At 43.1% G+C, this 20,348-nt stretch overlaps 1 protein-coding gene across 10 annotated transcripts in view; it reads left to right on the top strand.

The window, feature by feature from the left end:
- Positions 1 to 20,348, top strand: part of LOC134354946 (BTB/POZ domain-containing protein 19-like) — a 230,778-nt gene that overhangs the window by 108,647 nt on the left and 101,783 nt on the right. For 6 of the 10 annotated variants that reach the window (XM_063064475.1, XM_063064465.1, XM_063064469.1 and 3 more), the window contains exon 5: positions 18,154 to 18,243. The exons of the other annotated variants lie outside the window; for them this stretch is intronic. In XM_063064475.1, coding sequence (XP_062920545.1) covers positions 18,154 to 18,243 — 90 coding nt within the window. The remainder of the gene's footprint in view (positions 1 to 18,153; positions 18,244 to 20,348) is intronic. 10 annotated transcript variants of the gene reach the window in all.

Genomic DNA, 20,348 nt, shown 5'->3' with positions numbered 1-20,348 from the left:
ACCTGGAGTATTGATGATTGTGTTGTCCTTATTTAATGAAATATTTGCTTGCATTGGAGATGGTTCTAGAAATAAAAAGGTCTTTGTATGAGAAACAATAAATGATCTTAACAGCAAGCCTCGCACAGGGTTGAGGGGCCACGCGCCCTGTTCTTGTTGTGTTTCTCAGCAGTAGTCTGGGAAATCTGACCATGGAGCATTGCATTGCAGTGGTGGGAGAAAGAACCTGGTTTCTTGAGGAGGACAGGAGGAGGAGCGGGCCCTAAGCACTGCGGCACAGCTTACTCCAGGTACTCGGAGAAGTGGACGTGAGGACAGAGAATTGCGGTAAGTGCACCAGTATTCGAGAGAAAATGAAAGCAGATCCCTGCAAGCCTACGTTCCTGATGATTCTACTTGCTAATATGTGATTGCTAGAAAATAAGCTGGATTACCCGTGTCTGTGACTGAATAAGAGGGAGATGAGGGAATGCTGCACACTCGTCCTGACAGAAACATGGCTCCAGAACACTGCTCCGGACCCGGCCATCCACCCAGTTGGCCTAATCTCCTTTCGGGTGCACAGAAATGCTGCGACTTCCAGTAAGGCCCACGGAAGAGGTCTGCATGCCTACGTCAATAACACTGGTGTGTGAACACCTCAGTAGTAACCGCTCATAGCTCATCGCACATTTTAAATAGTGAACTGCAGGCCCTTCTAGTTACCGAGGGAGTTCATTGATATTGTGATTATTACTGTTTCCCTGTCTCCTGTGCTAGTGCTGGGGACGTGCTGCAGGAGCTCCATGGTGCCACCTACAACCTCCAAGTCATTCACCCTGATGGATTTTGTGACTTCAATCATGCCAACTTAAAAAGCGTTCTGCCAAAATTCGTGTCAACGTCACAACCAAAGGACGCTATGTATTGGACCTGATCTATACCAATATTCACAGAGCCCACAGGGTGTCTGCCCACCCCACACTCACCTCAGATACTCAGACCACCTAGCCATTTTGCTAATCCCTGCGTACAGACCACTGGTTAAGTGAGTCAAACCAGTTCACAGGGAGATGAGGACCTGGCTAGAAGGTACCACTGCACAGATCATCATGTCAACATTGATGACTATGTGGACTCAGTGACTACAGAAGAAATACATTGAGGATATTATTATGACTAAACACAAGCCAGGGCAAATCAGAAACCATAGCTGCCTTGGTGACATCAGAGTCATGTGGTGCATGTGGCAAGATGTACAAAGCATAGCAGATTACACCCTGCATATCAACGACAGCGACACCTCGCTTCCTGATAGAGTGAATGCCTCCTGTGCATGGTTTGACACAATGAGTGAGGGAAGTCCTCTCTGCCCCTGAGGAGAGGCACCCTGTTTGGCCACAGCCGAGGTGAGGAGGAACCTCACCAGGGTAAACCCACTCAAAGCTGCTGGGCCAGACAACATATCTGGTCAGGTGCTGAGGGATTGTGCGGCCATCTGACAGAGATCTAAGTACACATCTTTACCAGCTCCTTCCAACAGTCCGATGTCCCTGCAAGCTTCAAGGCAGCCACCAACATTCTGGTGCCCGAGAGAGATGGTAACTGGCCTACATAATTGCCACCCAGTGGCACCAACCTCAATAATCATGAAGTGCTTTGAGCGGCTGTTAATGGTTCATATAAAGTTCTACCTTCCAGCTGCATTAGTCACTTTCCAGTTCGCCTATACTGAAACCAATCCAATGATGAATCCACACCCTGTGCCCTCCACTCTATCCTATCCACCTAGAAAACGATGCATTATGCACCAGGATCTTGTTCATAGACACAGTGCAGTGTTTAACATAGTCATCCCTCAGAGGCTGGTGGGTAAACTGTCCTTGTTGGGATTCAACACCCCTCTCCGTAACTGGATCTTGGATCTTTTGACAGAAAGACCCCACTCAGCCCGAGTTGGCAGCAATAGCTCAAGCTCCATCATGCTGAGCAATGCTGCCCCTACTGCTGTGTGCTCAGCCCACTGCTGACCACGACTGCACTGCCAGATCCAGCTCAAATCGCATCAATCAAATTCACTGATGATACAACAGTGGTTGACCTCAATGGCAATAATAATGAGACAGCATACTTTCAAGGAGGTAGAGAGGTTTGTCAAGTGGTGTGAGAACAACAACCTGAGTCTCACCGTACTCTCTTCAAACTCTCAGTGCTTCAGGCAGAGGTTCCCACCCGCTTCAAAAGAGCGACAATCATACCAGTGCCCAAGGAGAGCAGGGTGAGCAGTTGATCAGTTGCCCTCACATCTACTCTGATGAAGTGCAACGAGAGGTTGGTCTTGGCCAGAATCCACTCCTGCCTAAACGTGGACCTGGAACCACTGCAATTTGCTTGGTGTTACAAAAGGTCTACAGTGGATCTCCTTGGTCCTCCACTTGGCCTTGGGTCATCTGGACAATAGTACCTACGTCAGGCTGCTGTTTATTGATTACAGCTCAGCATTCAACGCAATCATACCAACAGTTCTAATCAACAAGCTGTACAACCTGGGCTCCTAAACCTTCCTCTGCATCTGGATCCTTGACTTCCTCACCAGGACAGCACAATTGGTGCAAATCGGAAGTAACATCTCCTCCTCACTGACAATCAACACTGGCATGTTTAGTCCACTGCTCTGCACCCATGACTGTGTGGCTAGCCACAGTCCAAATGCCATGTATAAATATACCGACAACACAACTATTGTTGGCCAAATTTCAGATGGAAATGAGGAGCCATACAGGAGTGAGGTAGACCAGTTGGTTGAGTGGTAACAGCAACAGCAACCTGGCACTTATCCTCAGTAAGACCAAAGAATTAATTGTGGACTTCAAGAAGGGTAAGCTGAGGGAACACACATCAGTCCTTGTTGAGTGGTGTGCAATTTCAAGTCCCTGGGTGTCAAATCTCTGAAGATCTATCCTGGGCCCAACGTATTGATACAATTACAAAGAAGGCATGACAGCAACTATATTTCATTAGGAGTTTGAGGAGATTTGACATGTCACCAGACTCTTGCAAATTTCTGCAGATGTGCCATGGAGAGCATTCTAACTGGCTGCATCACTGTCTGGTATGGAGAGGACCACTGCACGGGATCGGAAAATGCCGCAGAACGTTGTAAACTCAGCCAGCTCCATCGTGGGTACTTGCCTCCCTAGTATTAAGGGCACCCTCAAAAGGCAATGCCTCAAAAAGACGGCATCCATCGAGGACCCCATCAGGATATGCTCTCTTCTCACTGCTACCACTGAGTAGGAGGTACATGAGCTTGAAGACTCACACTCAGCATTTCAGGAGTAGCTTCTTCCCCTCTGCCATCAGATTTCTGTATGGGCAATGAACCCATGAACACTGCTTCACTATTTCTCTCTCTTTTTTGCATTATTTATTTCATTTAATTTTAATATACTTATTGTAATTCATGGCTTTTTATTATGTATTGCAATGTACTTCTGCTGCAAAACAACAAACTTTATGACATATGCCAATGATATTAAAACTTAGACTGATTCTAACAAGACAAAGGAGATGATTGGACTACAGGAGGTTGCAACTCCACCACACTCCATCACAAATCAATGACTCCGCCGTGGAGAGAGTGAAAAGGCCAAATTTCCTTGTTGTGCACATAATGGACAATTTAACCTGGATCCGCAACATCTCCTCACTAGTTAAGAAAACACAGAAGCACCTACACTTTCTGAGGAGATTGAGACATGTAAGGCTTCCCGCCCTCATTCTAACAACTTTCTACAGGAGTACCCTATCTGGCTGCATCGTGTGGTACAGAAACTGCAAGGTATTGGTCCATAAGGTCCTACAAAGGATAGTAAAATCCACCGAGTGGATCACTGGGGTCTCCCTTCCTCCATATTTGTGACATTTAAAAAATGTTATTTTGCTTATTTAGAAATACAATGTGGAATAGCCCCTTCTGGCCCTTCGAGCCGCATCACCAGCAACCCACTGATTTAACCTTAGCCTAACCATGGAATGATTTACATAACCAATTAGCCTATTAACTAACTATTACACCTTTGAACTGTGGGAGGAAACGAATGCGTTCATGGGGAAGATGTGCAAACTCCTTACAGATGACATTGGAATTGAACTCTGAGCTCTTAATGTCCTGAGCTGTAATAGCACACGTTAACCACTACGCTACTGCCGTGCCCTACCAGGAGCCTGTATACGAAGGGCCCAAAGCATCGGTGGGGATCCCCACCACCCATCCCACAATCTCTTTGATCCATTACCATCAGGAAGGAGGTACAGGAGCATCAGGACCAGGACTGCCAGACTGGGTAACAACTTCTTCCCTCTGGCTGTGAGGCTAATGAATACCTTGCCACCGCTGTGGTCTCATTACTAAGACAGCAAGCTGTTTACTCTTTACCTGTGCTGTGCACTTCATATACATTTTGAATTACATTTTATTAACTTATTTGTGGTAGTATTTTGTTTATATGTCCGATGTGTGATATATGTTTTGTGGGTGCACCATGGTCTGGGGAAACATTTTTTCATTCAGTTGCATACATGTACAGTCAGGTGACACTAAACTTGAATTTGAACTCCAGTTTTATAGCAAGGGTTTCCAACCTGGGGTCCATGGCATGCAAAGGTTTGGAACCCCGGTTCTATAGTGTCACTGGGGCTTTCATAAGACTGAACAAACAACAGTGTGCAAATCTGTTGGGAAACAGATTGCATGATAGCACAGAAGTTTCAAACACCTTACTGGTAGCTCCTGCAAAACAGTTGTCTGTTCCCTGATGGCTGCCGTGTTTTCCTGTGAGAAGGCAAATAACCTCCAGGTCCGACAGGGAAGCAAGGGGCCAGAGACAGCATATTAGGGTAATTAATCAGTATTAATAGAGAAATAGTGTTAGGGTAATTAATGGAGCTAAGGGAGAACCTGTGGATGTGGATCTTAAAAAGAGTTTTAATAGGTCCCACATAAGAGGCAAATGTGGAAGCATGCAAGATTGAGGAACAGATGAGCAGATTGGGAATTAGAAGATGAACAGGAAATCAGACTGGGAATAAACTAGTCTTTTTCTGGATGGTAGGCAGAGATGAAGACGTTGCCACATGGTTCAGTGCTTTTGCCCCAGCAACTCACTTGAGGAAGATGCAGAGAGGCTCCAATATAATTAAGACAAATTGGACTGGTAGGTAAATGCAGGGCAGATTCAGCTCATTGTGAAAAATGTGAGGTCATCCACTTTGGTTCTTAAAGCAGAAATGTTGAATATTACTTGAGTGGTGATACTTAGAGAAAAGAAAAGGTGCAGTGACACCTGGATATCCTTGTACAAAAAAAGCCCTGAAAACAAGGGCTCAAATTGAAAGTAGTTAGTAAGGTAAGTGGTCAGATGGCCATCATTGTAAGAGCATTTGTTGGTAGGTTCAAGGATGCCCTAATACAGCTGTACAGGGTTTTGGTGACACATCATCTGCAATTTTATACATAATTTTAGTCTCCTTGTCTCAGGAAAGATGAACTTTCCATAGAAGGAATGCATCAAAAGTTTACTGGAGTGATTCCCTGGGTGGCAGGATTGATATTTGAGAAGAGAATGGATTGATAGTCTTATATTCTCTGGAGTATAAATGGGATCTCATAGAAATCGATGTAAAATTTTAACAGATTTGGATATAGGAAAGATGTCCAGATAGACGGAGAGTCAAGAACCAGGGTTCATGGCCTCAGGATACGGGTGCGCTACCTCGAGCCAAGTGCAAGAGAAATTTCTTCAACTAGATGTGGTGAACCTGTGATACCCCAGTGGGTGATCAGACATAATCCTGTTGAATGGTGGAGCAGGGGCATCTGTATCTACGGTCTGTAAGATCCCCCTGTTAATTTTCTTAATAATGTCATTGAGGTCTTTGTGAAAGAGCGGACACAGCTGTGGTGAAACATTTTTTCTGAAACCCAATCCCTTGGGCGGTGAAGCACTCTTGCAGTGCCTTGAATTTTGTGTCCTCATCCCTGGATCTGGTCTTCAACCCAGAATTTTCTGACTCAGGTGAAAATTGTTAGCACCTACGCTAACATTAAAAAGTCATAAATGATGCACCAGAAACATATGACCTAGTTTCTAATACGCTACTTGCTGCAGAATGAGATATGACTGCCTTCCCACAAAAGCAAGAGCTTTATCTGATTATGTATCGTTCTCTACTAAAAGGTAAAGAGCTTTTGAAAGTTATTGTTACAGGTAGCCCCAATCTATTTTAAAACACTATATTTTGTATTACCATAAAGACTTGAGAAAGTGCTGATGTCTTTGTAGAATCCCAATATTGGGATCTGAAATGGGATAAGTTCATACCACCCTTCAAGGCTGTTCTGTCGTTACGTGAGATCACCGTTGATAACTGTAGACCAAACAAAGCTGAAACATGTACCATCCACCTATATCATTCCATGACAACATGTAACCTTGGGGGAAAATAAATTCTGTGTAGTGAATTACTCATTCTCCTGTACACCCACTGCCCTGCCCTCGTCCTTCCAAGACGCAACCCACAAAAATAAAATAATCTTTAGCACCAGCATTGGGTTTGTTTTTCTTAAATGACTTGATGAAGCCACTTGTTCAGGCACCATGTGGTGCATATGTCTGCTCACCCACCTGTTGGAATGTTCCGAACACTGTTTCTTCTGTGTTGGGTAATCAAGCAGCTAATGTCATGTACAGTAACAGTTTCCACTTTCCTGCCCTATTCCAGTGGGACAACACCTAAAAGGATGGAGGATTTGTTCACATGTAAAATTCTGCACAGCTCAAGACTGGTGTGGGTGAGAAACAGGTAGAATGACCTCCCAGAGTAATAATCTCCTGTGAGATATGTATAGTAAGAGTAAAGGGTGCAACCATCCAGTACAAGGTATTGAATGTTGGGGAGAGCAGTGAGGTAGGAGCTTATAAAAATTAGAATTAATTCAAAAATCGAAACAGCTCAGAAAATTTTTTCTACCACCTGCCCCTCAAACAATTCTTGTAAGTTTAGTTAATCTTGTGCAAGAGATAACTGAAAATGTCAGTACATTATTGAGTGTACACTGAAACCGATGTAGTAAAGTAATAATAAATCAGATTAAAATTTCTGGTCTGCAACATGTTGACAGTTCTGTGACAAGCTTGCGGCAAACCCCCATAGGCTTCCTGTGTGAAAATGGAGTCCTAATCCTTCTGACAAGTCTTTGCTGGGGCTTTGTTGACTAGCTAGTGTTGGACACCACATCAAATTCAGCAGAGAAGTGCAAACTCATTGCAGTTTCTCTACTGTAGAATCTAAACACAGAGTCCATAATTATGTTAATCCTAGGAGATACAAGAGACTGCAGATGCCAGAATGTGCAGAAACAAAGCAAATACAGGAAGAATTCAGCAGGACGAATGGCATTTATGGGAGGAAAGGAATTGCTGATGTTTTGGGTTGAAATTCCGCATCAGAATGTTAATCAGAACCTATCAGGTTGATTATCACTGACACATGTCATGAAATCTGTTGTTTTGTGTCAGCAGTGCAGTAGAATAAATTAAAAATTACTATAAGAAACATATAGTGCAAAGAGAGAGCAAAATAGTGTTCATGGGTTCATGGACCATTCAGAAATCTGACAGCAGGGGGGTTAAGAAGTCGTTTCCAACATGTTAATTCAGGGAAAGTTAAGTTCTCATTCTTGGTCACCCTTCAGCCATGTCTCTGTAATGGCAACAATACAATATCTTTATATATCTATCTGAGCTGTTAATTACCTCCCTTGTTGAAAGGGCTCTGTGCATTCAGACACCATGGCTATTGTCTTGTATTTTCAACGTTATTATCCTTCGTAGCATCTTTTCAGCTCTAGTTCTGTTTGTTTCTTGGCTTTGTTTTCTCTGCTAGCCCCCTTAGCTTTCTCTCTTAGAGTTTAATTTCTCTCCTGGTTGCTGACCATCTATCGTCCAGCTCCAGTTCCCATTCCCTGTCATTCAAATTTAGACCCTATAGGATTACTGCCTCTTGAGGTCCTACACTTTTATCTCCCTATTTTCAGCATTCAGTATCTTAGCATTTTGGTTTCCTATATTGCTGGTATCCTCCAGCTCCCCTTTTAAAAGGCATTATAACACTTCTTTTCTCAAGGCCTTCCTAAAGTGCAAAATTGGGCACAGCATTCCAGTGGTGTTTGAACCATATTCATTCATGCTTTGGAAACTACAAATGCCCTTCATTCCCTCATAAAGCTGATGACTGTGGAGCACATTGCAAAACTGTTGAGGAAATAGTGCTAGAGAACAGTAGTGAGGAGGCTGGCAGATATGGGCCGAGTGGCCTGGTACTGTTCCTATATAGTACAACAAATCATCCATGTTGACATTATTGTTGCCATTTTAGACAAAATAATGCCTTTCCGTTATTGTCACATAATTAAATATGTACTCTGCCAACAACTCTATTTATTGAAAAAGACGTGCTTAGTTGTAACCCTACCTAATTTCTAAGGTAAGGACATGTTTGGCACAGCTTTGTGGGCCGAAGGGCCTGTATTGTGCTGTAGGTTTTATATGTTTCTATGTTGCTGATTGATTCCTTCTGTATCGTGCTGCCAACTGGGTGTTGGCATGATTCTGCCAGTGTCTGACAATTTCTTCTTTCAAGCAGTGGAAGTCTACAGGCAGTGGGGTGTGACAGGTACTGAAGAGTTTGCTGATCCTGTTGGTTTCTACACAAACCTACTCTCAAGTGAAAATATACCGCTTTGCATTCTCCTTGGTATAGTGATTGACTGGAAGCTACATAGATTAGAATACAGAAGCTACATAGATTAGAATAAAGCACAGGAAGGAGAAGGAAGGAGAGAATGGGCCTCAGGAGGAGGCCTTATTGAGTCAAAGAATCATAGAAAACTACAGCACAGAAACAGGCCCTTTGGCCCATCTAGTCTGTGCCGAAACATTTAAACAGCCAAGTACCATCGACCTGCACCCAGACCATAGCCCTCCATAACGTTGAAATCAAAATTGCATCCACCACTTGTGCTGGCCGATCATTCCACATCCTCACCATGCTTTGAGTGAAGAAGTTTCCTCTCATGTTCCTCTTAAACATTGTAGAGGTATGTAAAATCATGAGGAGCACTGTTAGGGTAGATAGTCATAGCATTTTTCCCCAGGGTAGATGAATCTAAAACTAGAAGGCATTAGGTTAAGGTGAGAGGGGAAAGAATTACAGATGATCAGAGGGACAGGTTATTAACATAGAGAGTGCTGAAAACGGTATATAGAACAAGCTGATCAAGTTGGGTACAATTACAACATTTGAAAGACATTTGGGCAGGTACAAGCGGAGGAATTGTTTGGAAGGATAAGGGCCAAACATGGGCAAATGGGATTAGCGTGGACAGGTATTTTGCTCGTTGGGCCATAGGGCCTGGTTTTCTGCTGTACGTTGTCTTGAATAGTAGTCATAGTCATAGTCATACTTTATTGATCCCGGGGGAAATTGGTTTTCATTACAGTTGCACCAAAAATAATAAATAGTAATAGAACCATAGAACCATAGAACCATAGAAACTACAGCACAGAAACAGGCCCTTTGGCCCTTCTTGGCTGTACCGAACCATTTTCTGCCTAGTCCCACTGACCTGCACACGGACCATATCCCTCCATACACCTCCCATCCATGTATCTGTCCAATTTATTCTTAAATGTTAAAAAAGAACCCGCATTTACCACCTTGTCTGGCAGCTCATTCCATACTCCCACCACTCTCTGTGTGAAGAAGCCCCCCCTAATGTTCCCTTTAAACGTTTCCCCCCTCACCCTTAACCCATGTCCTCTGGTTTTTTTCTTCCCTTGCCTCAGTGGAAAAAGCCTGCTTGCATTCACTCTATCTATACCCATCATAATTTTATATACCTCTGTCAAGTCTCCCCTCATTCTTCTACGCTCCAGGGAATAAAGTCCTAACCTATTCAACCTTTCTCTGTAACTGAGTTTCTCAAGTCCCGGCAACATCCTTGTAAACCTTCTCTGCACTCTTTCAACCTTATTTATATCCTTCCTGTAATTTGGTGACCAAAAACTGAACACAATACTCCAGATTCAGCCTCACCAGTGCCTTATACAACCTCATCATAACATTCCAGCTCTTCTACTCAATACTTCGATTAATAAAGGCCAATGTACCAAAAGCTCTCTTTACGACCCTATCTACCTGTGATGACACTTATAGGGAATTTTGTATCTGTATTCCCAGATCCCTCTGTTCCACTGCACTCCTCAGTGCCTTACCATTAACCCTGTATGTTCTACGTTGGTTTGTCCTTCCAACGTGCAATACCTCACACTTGTCAGTATTAAACTCCATCTGCCATTTTTCAGCCCATTTTTCCAGCTGGTCCAAGTCCCTCTGCAGGCTCTGAAAACCTTCCTCACTGTCTACTACACCTCCAACCTTTGTATCATCAGCAAACTTGCTGATCCAATTTACCACATTATCATCCAGATCATTGATATAGATGACAAATAACAATGGACCCAGCACTGATCCCTGTGGCACACCACTGCACTCAGAGAAGCAATTCTCTACCACCACTCTCTGGTTTCTTCCATTGAGCCAATGTCTAATCCAATTTACCACCTCTCCATGTATACCTAGCGACTGAATTTTCCTAACTAACCTCCCATGCGGGACCTTGTCAAAGGTCTTACTGAAGTCCATGTAGACAATATCCAGTGCCTTCCCTTCATCCACTTTCCTGGTAACCTCGAAAAACTCCAACAGATTGGTCGAACATGACCTACCACGCACAAAGCCATGTTGACTCTCCCTAATAAGCCCCTGTCTATCCAAATGCTTGTAGATTCTGTCTCTTAGTACTCCCTCCAATAACTTACCTACTACTGACGTTAAACTCACCGGCCTATAATTTCCCGGATTACTTTTCGATCCTTTTTTAAACAACGGAACAACATGAGCCACTCTCCAATCCTCTGGCACTTCACCCGTAGACAGCGACATTTTAAATATTTCTGCCAGGGCCCCCGCAATTTCAACACTAGTCTCCTTCAAGGTCTGAGGGAACACTCTGTCAGGTCCCGGGGATTTATCCACTTTAATTTTCCTCAAGACAGCAAGCACCTCCTCCTTTTCAATCTGTACAGTTTCCATGGTCTCAGTACTTGATTCTCTCAATTCCATAGATTTCATGCCAGCTTCCTTAGTAAATACAGACGCAAAGAACCTATTTAAGATCTCCCCCATTTCCTTTGGTTCCGCACAAAGCCGACCACTCTGATCTTCAAGAGGACCAATTTTATCCCTTATGATCCTTTTGCTCTTAATATACTTGTAAAAGCTCTTTGGATTATCTTTCACTTTGACTGCCAAGGCAACCTCATGTCTTCTTTTAGCCCTCCTGATTTCTTTCTTAAGTATTTTCTTGCACTTTTTATACTCCTCAAGCACCTGATTTACCCCCTGTTTCCTATACATTTCATACAACTCTCTCTACTTCTTTATCAGAGTTGCAATATCCCTTGAGAACCAAGGTTCCTTATTCCTATTCAATTTGCCTTTAATCCTGACAGGAACATACAAACTTTGCACTCTAAAATAGTTAAATAGTAATATGTAAATTATGCCAGTAAATTATGAAATAAGTCCAGGACCAACTTATTGGCTCAGGGTGTCAGACCCTCCAAGGGAGGAGTTGTAAAGTTTGATGGCCACAGGCAGGAATGACTTCCTATGACGCTCTGTGCTGCATCTCGGTGGAATGAGTCTCTGACTGAATGTACTCCTGTGCCCATCCAGTACATTATGTAGTGGATGGGAGACATTGACCAAGATGGCATGCAACTTAGACAGCATCCTCTTTTCAGACACCACCGTGAGAGAGTCCAGTTCCATCCCCACAACATCACTGGCCTTACGAATGAGTTTGTTGATTCTGTTGGTGTCTGCTACCCTCAGCCTGCTGCCCCAGCACACAACAGCAAACATGATAGCACTGGCCACCACAGACTCGTAGAACATCCTCAGCATCATCCGGCAGATGTTAAAGGACCTCAGTCTCTTCAGGAAATGGAGACGGCTCTGACCCTTCTTGTAGACAGCCTCAGTGTTCTTTGACCAGTCCAGTTTATTGTCAATTCGTATCCCTAGGTATTTGTAATCCTCCACCATGTCCACACTGAACCCCTGGATGGAAACAGGGGTTACCAGTGCCTTAGCTCTCCTCAGGTCTACCACCAGCTCTTTAGTCTCTTTCACATTAAGCTGCAGATAATTTTGCTCACACCATGTGACAAAGTTTCCTACCGTAGCCCTGTACTCAGCCTCATCTCCCTTGCTGATGCATCCAACTATGGCAGAGTCATGCGAAAACTTCTGAAGATGACAAGACTCTGTGCAGTAGTTGAAGTCTGAGGTGTAAATGGTGAAAAGAAAGGGAGACAAGACAGTCCCCTGTGGAGCCCCAGTGCTGCTGATCACTCTGTCGGACACACAGTGTTGCAAGCACACGTACTGTGGTCTGCCAGTCAGGTAATCAAGGATCCATGATACCAGGGAAGCATCCCCCTGCATCGCTGTCAGCTTCTCCTCCAGCAGAGCAGGGCGGATGGTGTTGAACGTGCTGGAGAAGTCAAAAAACGTGACCCTCACAGTGCTCACTGGCTTGTCCAAGTGGGTGTAGACACGGTTCAGCAGGTAGACGATGGCATCCTCAACTCCTAGTCGGGACTGGTAGGCAAACTGGAGGGGATCTAAGTGTGGCCTGACCATAGGCTGGAGCAGCTCCAGAACAAGTCTCTCCAGGGTCTTCATGATGTGGGAGGTCAATGCCGCTGGTCTGTAGTCATTGAGGCCGCTGGGGCACGGCGTCTTCGGCTCAGGGACGAGGCAGGACGTTTTCCACAGTACAGGAACCCTCCGGGGCTAGTAGAAGATCTGTGTGGCCTTGTCTAAAGGGTAGTTAGTACCTGGGCTTTCTCAGATGGCCATTTATTTTCAGTGTCCCATTATGTTCAAATTCATCAATGTCAATTTTGGCTTTTGCTGAGATCACCTACATCTAGACTTCAACACAGCCTTAGCCCAAGTATGATCAAAGAATCAAAGTCCTGAGTGCTATAAGAATAACTGCCCTTGAACTTAAGGTAGCATTTGACCAAGTTTACCATCAAGGTGCCCTGGTGAAACTGAAGTCATTGTATGTCAAAGGACAAAACAGTCCAGTGATTGGAGTCATATCTCATACATAGGAAGTTGTTGTGATGGAGTCAGTAATCCAAGCTCCAATACATCACTGTAGTAGTTCCTCAGTCACATGCCAACTATCTACAACTGTTTCATCAATTTGTCTTAAGATTAGAAGTGATGATATTTGTTTGTATAAAATTCAATTCCATTGGTAGTTCTCAGAAAACGAAGCAGGTCATGCCTATATCCAAGATAAAGCTGTCACATTGATTGGCATCCCATCAATCAGCCTAAAGTGTCATCACTACACTACCAGCGAACTGTGATGCTGTGGCTATTCTCTACAGACGTGCAGTGGTTATTCGTCTGGGCTACTCTGGCATCATCACAAACCTATGCCCTTTATCGCCAAGAAGGACAAGGGCAGCAGCAACATAAAACACCACCTCTCAAACGTTGCCTTTAAAATCAGTTCCCAACTAGATTTGAAATCCCTCATTGTCGCTGGGCTCTAAATTCCCTAGTTTCTTTTTTAATAGCAGCAGAAGCTGTGGTTCAAAAAGTAAGCTCACCATCAGCTTCACAAGAATAGTTTGGGGGTGACAAATTAATTCTGGTCTTTCTAGCAAAGCTCAGATCCTGGAAGATAAATATGATAAACAAGATGTAAATAAGCCATTGAACCTGATTCAATAGATTTCCTTTGGAGAAGGAATCCCTTCTCCCTTGTTGCATAGTGGTTAATGAAATGCTTTACAGCACCTAAGCTCAGATTTCAATTCCTGACGCTGACAGTAAGAAGTCTGTATATTCTCCCTGTGACTGTGTGGGTTTCCTTCTGGTGCTCTGGTCTCCTCCCTACTCCAAAGACATACAGTTAGTGTTAGTGAGTTATGGGCATGCTAAGTTGGTGCCAGAAGCATGGTGACACTTGCAGGCTGCCCAGTACAATTCTCACTGATTTGATTTGACCTAAAGGAGGCATTTCACTGTATGGTTTGATGTACATGTCATATAAAGGCAATCTTTATCTTTATCTCTGTGATGTTCTAGCTCAATGTAGTAGAATAAGTTCAGGGAATAAAAACTTAATATTTTGTCTTTTTATGACAAAACTGTTACATGTTACATGTCCTGACGAAGGGTCTCGGCCCGAAACGTCGACTGTACCTCTTCCTGAGATGCTGCTTGGCCTGCTGCGTTCACCAGCAACTTTGATGTGTATTACATGTTTTTAATGTTGTCCATTTACTTCCTTTACTTTTACCATGCTGGGACTCCCCTATCCCTTACATCCCTTGTAAGATATATGCCAAAGGTAACATATTTTAAAAAGTCCCCAGATTTTATGAACTCATTTCTCATTGTGTTTTTAGTAAAGGAGGGATCCAAGGTGCAGTAGAAGGATAATTTCTGATGAAGCTTTTGAATATAGAATTGGAGATATGTCATTGACAGATATTTAAAGGTGGGACACCAGGTATCTAGTAGAGTGTTCACTGATAGTGGTGCAGAGGGAATGAGGGAAGAGAATTAGAATTAAGTTGAAGGACCAGATAGTATACTTAAGGATGTAGAGTTGGGCCAGACTTGATATTTGGAGATGCTGGGGTAGGACTAAGAAGGTACTCAAAAACGAGATTGGATGATAATCTTGATCCTGGTGTGCCATGGAGCTCTGCAGAATCAGAGAAAATATGGACCTTGAGTGTAGACGGGGATGCAAGACCATGGACTATGGCTTTGTAGTCAATATGAGAAATAATGCAGAGGCAAGTGATTGTGGTGAAAGATTAGAAGGCTTTGCAGTAGATTGTAGGTGGGAAAGAAAGCTGAGCTCAGCGTGGATTAACATGCCAAGTTTCCACAATCTGTAGGTGTACGTAAGTCTGAGGTGGCAATTAGGAGGAAGATAATGTTGAATTTGAAGATGTATAAATGTTTGTAGAAGTTGAGGAGGATGGTTTCAGTTTGCTGACTTAAGTGGGGGAAGGTTTGGCTCATTTAGCTCTTAATAATATAGTTGAAGATGACTGCAATGAGGTGGCCAAGTCACGCTGATTAAAACACATAGTGATCTGTGAGGTAAACAAAGTGAAAGCAGCAAAAGTTGCACCAATCTGAGACACCAGGGGAAACCATTTGGGGCAGTAAAGTATCTGAGATACAGAAGGAATGAGGAAAAGCAATATCAAAGTGATTTAATAGGGCAAAAGCATTTGGAATTTGCTCAACTTTGTGAAAGACTTAAAGCAGCTAAAAATAATGATAGTACTTACAAGACACCATATAATCATATAGCCATATGACCATATAACAATTACAGCACGGAAACAGGCCATCTCGGCCGTTCTAGTCCGTGCCGAACTCTTACTCTTATCTAGTCCCACCGATCTGCACTCGGCCCATAACCCTCCATTCCTTTCCTGTCCATATAGCTGTCCAGTTTAACTTCAAACGACAACATCAAACCTGCCTCACCACTTCTGCTGGAAGCTCGTTTCACACAGCCACCACTCTCTGAGTAAGGAAGTTCCCCCTCATGTTACCCCTGAACTTTTGCCCTTTAACTCTCAACTCATGTCCTCTTGTTTGAATCTCCCCTACTCTCAATGGACTAATATTAACTAACATGTATGGTTGTGATGCTGTAGATGGGGCTAAAACATATTGGAATTTAGTGTTGCTACCTCACACTCCTAATCAATCCTTACCTTGGTTTTTTCTCTGTGTGGAGTTTGCATGTGCTTCCTGTCTCTAGGTTTTATAGTTCCCTCCCACATCCACATAATTAAATAGGATCAGCTGTAAACCATTTGGCCCTTCAAGCCTGCCCCACCATTCACTATGATCATGGATGATACGCCCCAGCCTTCAACATCTTTTTTGTACCGTAGCTCCAGAGCCCTCAATCTTCCAAAGATGTAAATACCTACTGAGCTAACCTCTACAAGTTTCTGTAGCAGTGAATTCCAGTTGACAATTGGGTATATTTAAAAAGAGGTTGATAGGTTCATGATTAGTGAGGTCATCACAGGTTGCAGAGGAAACGCAGGAGAATGGAGTTGAGAGGGCTAATAAGTCAGCCATGATGGAATGACAGAGCAGACTCCATGAACCAAAAGGCCTAATCATGCTCCTACAATATGTCTTATGGTCAATAGCCTTATTCTCCACTCCCTGCCAGAAGAAATTTCTATAATTCACTTTTGAATTGAATTGACTTCATTTCTTACATCCTTCACATACATGGGGAGTAAAAATCTTGACGTTACGTCTCCGTCTGAATGTGCAATGTGCAATTTATAGTAAATGACTGGCCCTAGAAAGTTTGTCTCTGGATGCAAGTTTCTCTCCCCATTAAAATGATCTTAAAATCTACCATGTCATGTACCCTTAGGATCTTGTATGTTTCAATAATACCACCTCTCATTCTTCTAAACTCTAAAGAATACAGATCCAAAGAGGTGCTGGTAGATTAATTGGCTACTGCAACTTATTTCATAATATAGGTAAATGACAGAAAAAACAGTTGAGAAAATTTGAGAAAATGATTTGTAATAACACAGGGGAAGAAGAATCATAATTACATTGATGGGATTTCTCTATTGGAACTGGCATAGACCTAATGGATCAAATAGACTCCTGTGTTTAATAAGTAAAGGACGCGTACAGCTACAGTATCGTGACTTGAAGCTAGAAAGGTGGTTGGAAATGGGCAGCAGTTCTGAGAGGTTAGAATGGTTGGAAGGATTTTTTCCTTTGAAGAAGTGATGTTGGATTTTTTCTGGTTGTTATGAGCCTTTAAATAGCCATAGGTGTGAGATTCTGACCAGTAATTCATCTTGGGAAGGAGATCAAACGATAGGTGGTGAGATTAGCCATGTTTTGTTTTTGAACTGGTCACTTTGGAAGATGGTTGGAATAAAAGTGATTTGGTGTTAGTGGGGGAGTGGATGAATGGGGGACCCCAGAAGAGACATTGATCAAAGGCAAAAAGCTTAAGGTTCAACACAAACTTCTTACGAAGTTAGAGCAAAATATGTTTACGCAGGTGAATCATCCTGAATAAGAGTAGGTTGGAGCTCGGAATATATTTGACAGATGATGTAGGAAAGGAAAGAAAAGAGAGTATTGTAACATAACCATGCAGACATGCTTGTAGAACGATGTAATTTCATCCAGGCATTGCACCTTTGGGAATAGGGACAAGGGAGTCAAAGAAAAGGGGATTGTACAGAGAAGCTGGGGGAGGATCTCAACTATGAAAGAAACCCTTTTGTGGGATTCAATATAAAACACCATTTTCTGGCCATATTCTGTAATTAAACATTCTGCACAAAATAACACACATTGTATAAACAACATATATTCCATATAAGTTGCTTAATTGCTTTTGTTGTTGTTTTCATGACGATAAGACATAGGAGCACAATTAGAATTCAAATTTATTTATCAGGTGTTTTGTTGACGATAAGACATAGGAGCACAGTTAGGCCATTTGGCCCATTGTCTGCTGCACCATTCAATCATGGCTGATCCTTTTTCCCTCTCCTCAGTCCCACTCCCGGGCCTTCTCCCCATAACCTTTAATGCCATGGCCATCAAGAACCTATCAATTTCCGCCTTAAGTACACCCAAGGACCTGCCCTCCGCAGCTGTCTGTGGTAACAAATTCCACAAATTCACCACCCTCTGGCTAGATAAATTACCATGCATCTCTGTTTAAATGGATGCCCCTCTATCCTGAGGCTGTGCCCTTGTGTCCTAGACTCCCCCATCCTTTCCACAGCTACTCTGTCTAGGCCTTTTAACATTTGAAAGATTTCAATGATATACCCCCCCTTTTATCCTTCTAAATTCCAGCGAGCACAGTAACAGACTCATCAACTGTTCCTCATGTGATTACTCTTTCATTCCCAGAATCATCCTTGTGTGCCTCCTCTGAACCCTCTCCAATGCCAGCACATCTTTTTTGAGATGGGAAGCCCCAAACTGCTCACAATACTCAAGGTAAAGCTTCACTAGTGCCTTATAAAGCCTCAGCATCACATCTCTGCTCTTCTTTTCTAGACCTCATGAAATTAGTGCTAACATTGCATTTGCCTTCCTCACCACCAACTCAACCAGCAGGATAACCTTTAGGGTGTTCGGCACAAGGACACCCAAGACTCTTTGTATCTCAGATTTTTGGATTTTCTCCCTGTTCAGAATATAGTCTGCACATTTATTTCTTCTGCCAAAGTGCATGACCATGCATTTTCCCACATTGCATTTCATTTTCCTTGCCTGTTCTCCGAAACTGTCTAAATCCTCCTGCAACTTTCCTGTTTCCTCAACACTAGTTGCCCCTCCACCAATCTTTGTATCATCTGCAAACCAGACAACAAAGCCATCTATTCCATCATCTAAATCATTGACATGCAGCATAAAAAGAAGTGATCCCAACACTGAACCCTACAGAACACCACTAGTCACTGGCAGCCAACCAGAAAGGGATCCTTTTATTCCAACTTGCTGCCTCCTACCAATAAGCCAATGCTCTAATCATGCCAGTAACTTTCCTGTAATATAATGGTCTTTTTAATACAACATCACTGCATCCCCTTTATCTGTCCTACTTGTAATCTCCTCAAAGAATTCCAACAGGTTGGTCAGGCAAGATTTTCCCTTAAGGAAACTATGCTGACTTTGTCTTATCTTGTCCTGTGTCACCAAGTACTCTATAACCTCATTCCTAACAATTGACTCTGAAACCCCCCTAGTTCCCTCGGCGCCTAAGTCTAGGGAAAACGCTCTCCGATCCCGCCAAACTCGTGAGACTGAGATGGCTGTCTCTCCCCAAGCCTCGGTTTGTGTGATGCTGTGTAATTTGCTTCCCTGTTTCAAATTAGTGCCACAAATAACAGATAGTGCACTGTATATGATTAAAGGAATTATATTTATGAATCTTAACTAAAGAATAAGAATCAGGTTTATTATCTCTGGCATGTGATGTGAAATTTGTAACTTAGCAGCTGCAGTTCAATGCAATACATAATCTAGAAGAGAAAAAAATAAAAAGAATAATAATAAATACACAAGTAAATCAATTACGCATATTGAATAGATTTTAAAAAGTGCAAGAATAGAAATACTGTATATTATAAAAGGTGAGGTAGTGTCCAAGGGCTCAATATCCATTTAGGAATCGGATGGCAGAGGGTAAGAAGCTGTTTCTGAATCGCTGAGTGTGTGTCTTTAGGCCCCTGTACCTCCTACCTGATGGTAACAGTGAGAAAAGGGCATGCCCTGGGTGCTGGAGGTCCTTAATAATGGACACTGTCTTTCTGAGACACTGCTCCCTGAAGATGTCCTGGGTACTTTGTAGGCTAGTGCCCAAGATGAAGCTGACTAGATTTACAACCTTCTGCAGCTTCTTTCAGTCCTGTGCAGTAGACCCTCCATACCAGACAGTGATGCTGCCCGTCAGAATGCTCTCCATGGTACATCTATAGAAGTTTTTGAGTGTATTTGTTGACATGCCAAATCTCTTCAAACACCTAATGAAGTGTAGCTGCTGTCTTGCCTTCTTTATAACTATGTTGGGACCAGATAGATCCTCAGAGATCTTGACACCCAGGAGCTTGAAACTACTCTCTCTCCACATCTGATCCCTCTATAAGGATTGATATGTGTTCCTTCGTCTTACCCTTCTTGATGTCCACAGTCAGCTCTTTCATCTTACTGACGTTGAGTGCCAGGTTGTTACTGCGGCACCATTCCACTAGTTGGCATATCTCACTTCTGTATGTGCTCTCATCACCACCTGAGATTCTACCAACAACGGTTGTATCGTCAGCAAATTTGTAGATGGTATTTGAGCTATGCCTTGTCACACAGTCATGGGTATATGGAGAGTAGAGCAGTGGGCCCAGCACACACCCTTGAGGTGCACCAGTGTTGATCATCAGTGAGGAGGATATGTTATTACCAATCCACACAGACTGTGGTCTTCCGGTTAGGAAGTCAAGGATCCATTTGCAGAGAGAGGTACAGAGGCCCAGGTTCTGCAACTTCTCAATCAGGATTGTGGGAATGATGGTGGTCTAAAATCATGTGGAGAGCCATTGAGATTG

Source organism: Mobula hypostoma, chromosome 12 (assembly GCF_963921235.1).
Source record: "Mobula hypostoma chromosome 12, sMobHyp1.1, whole genome shotgun sequence".
NCBI lineage: Eukaryota > Metazoa > Chordata > Chondrichthyes > Myliobatiformes > Myliobatidae > Mobula > Mobula hypostoma.
The sequence above is the reverse complement of the archived record's forward strand: the minus strand, read 5'-3'. Positions and strand labels throughout refer to the sequence as shown.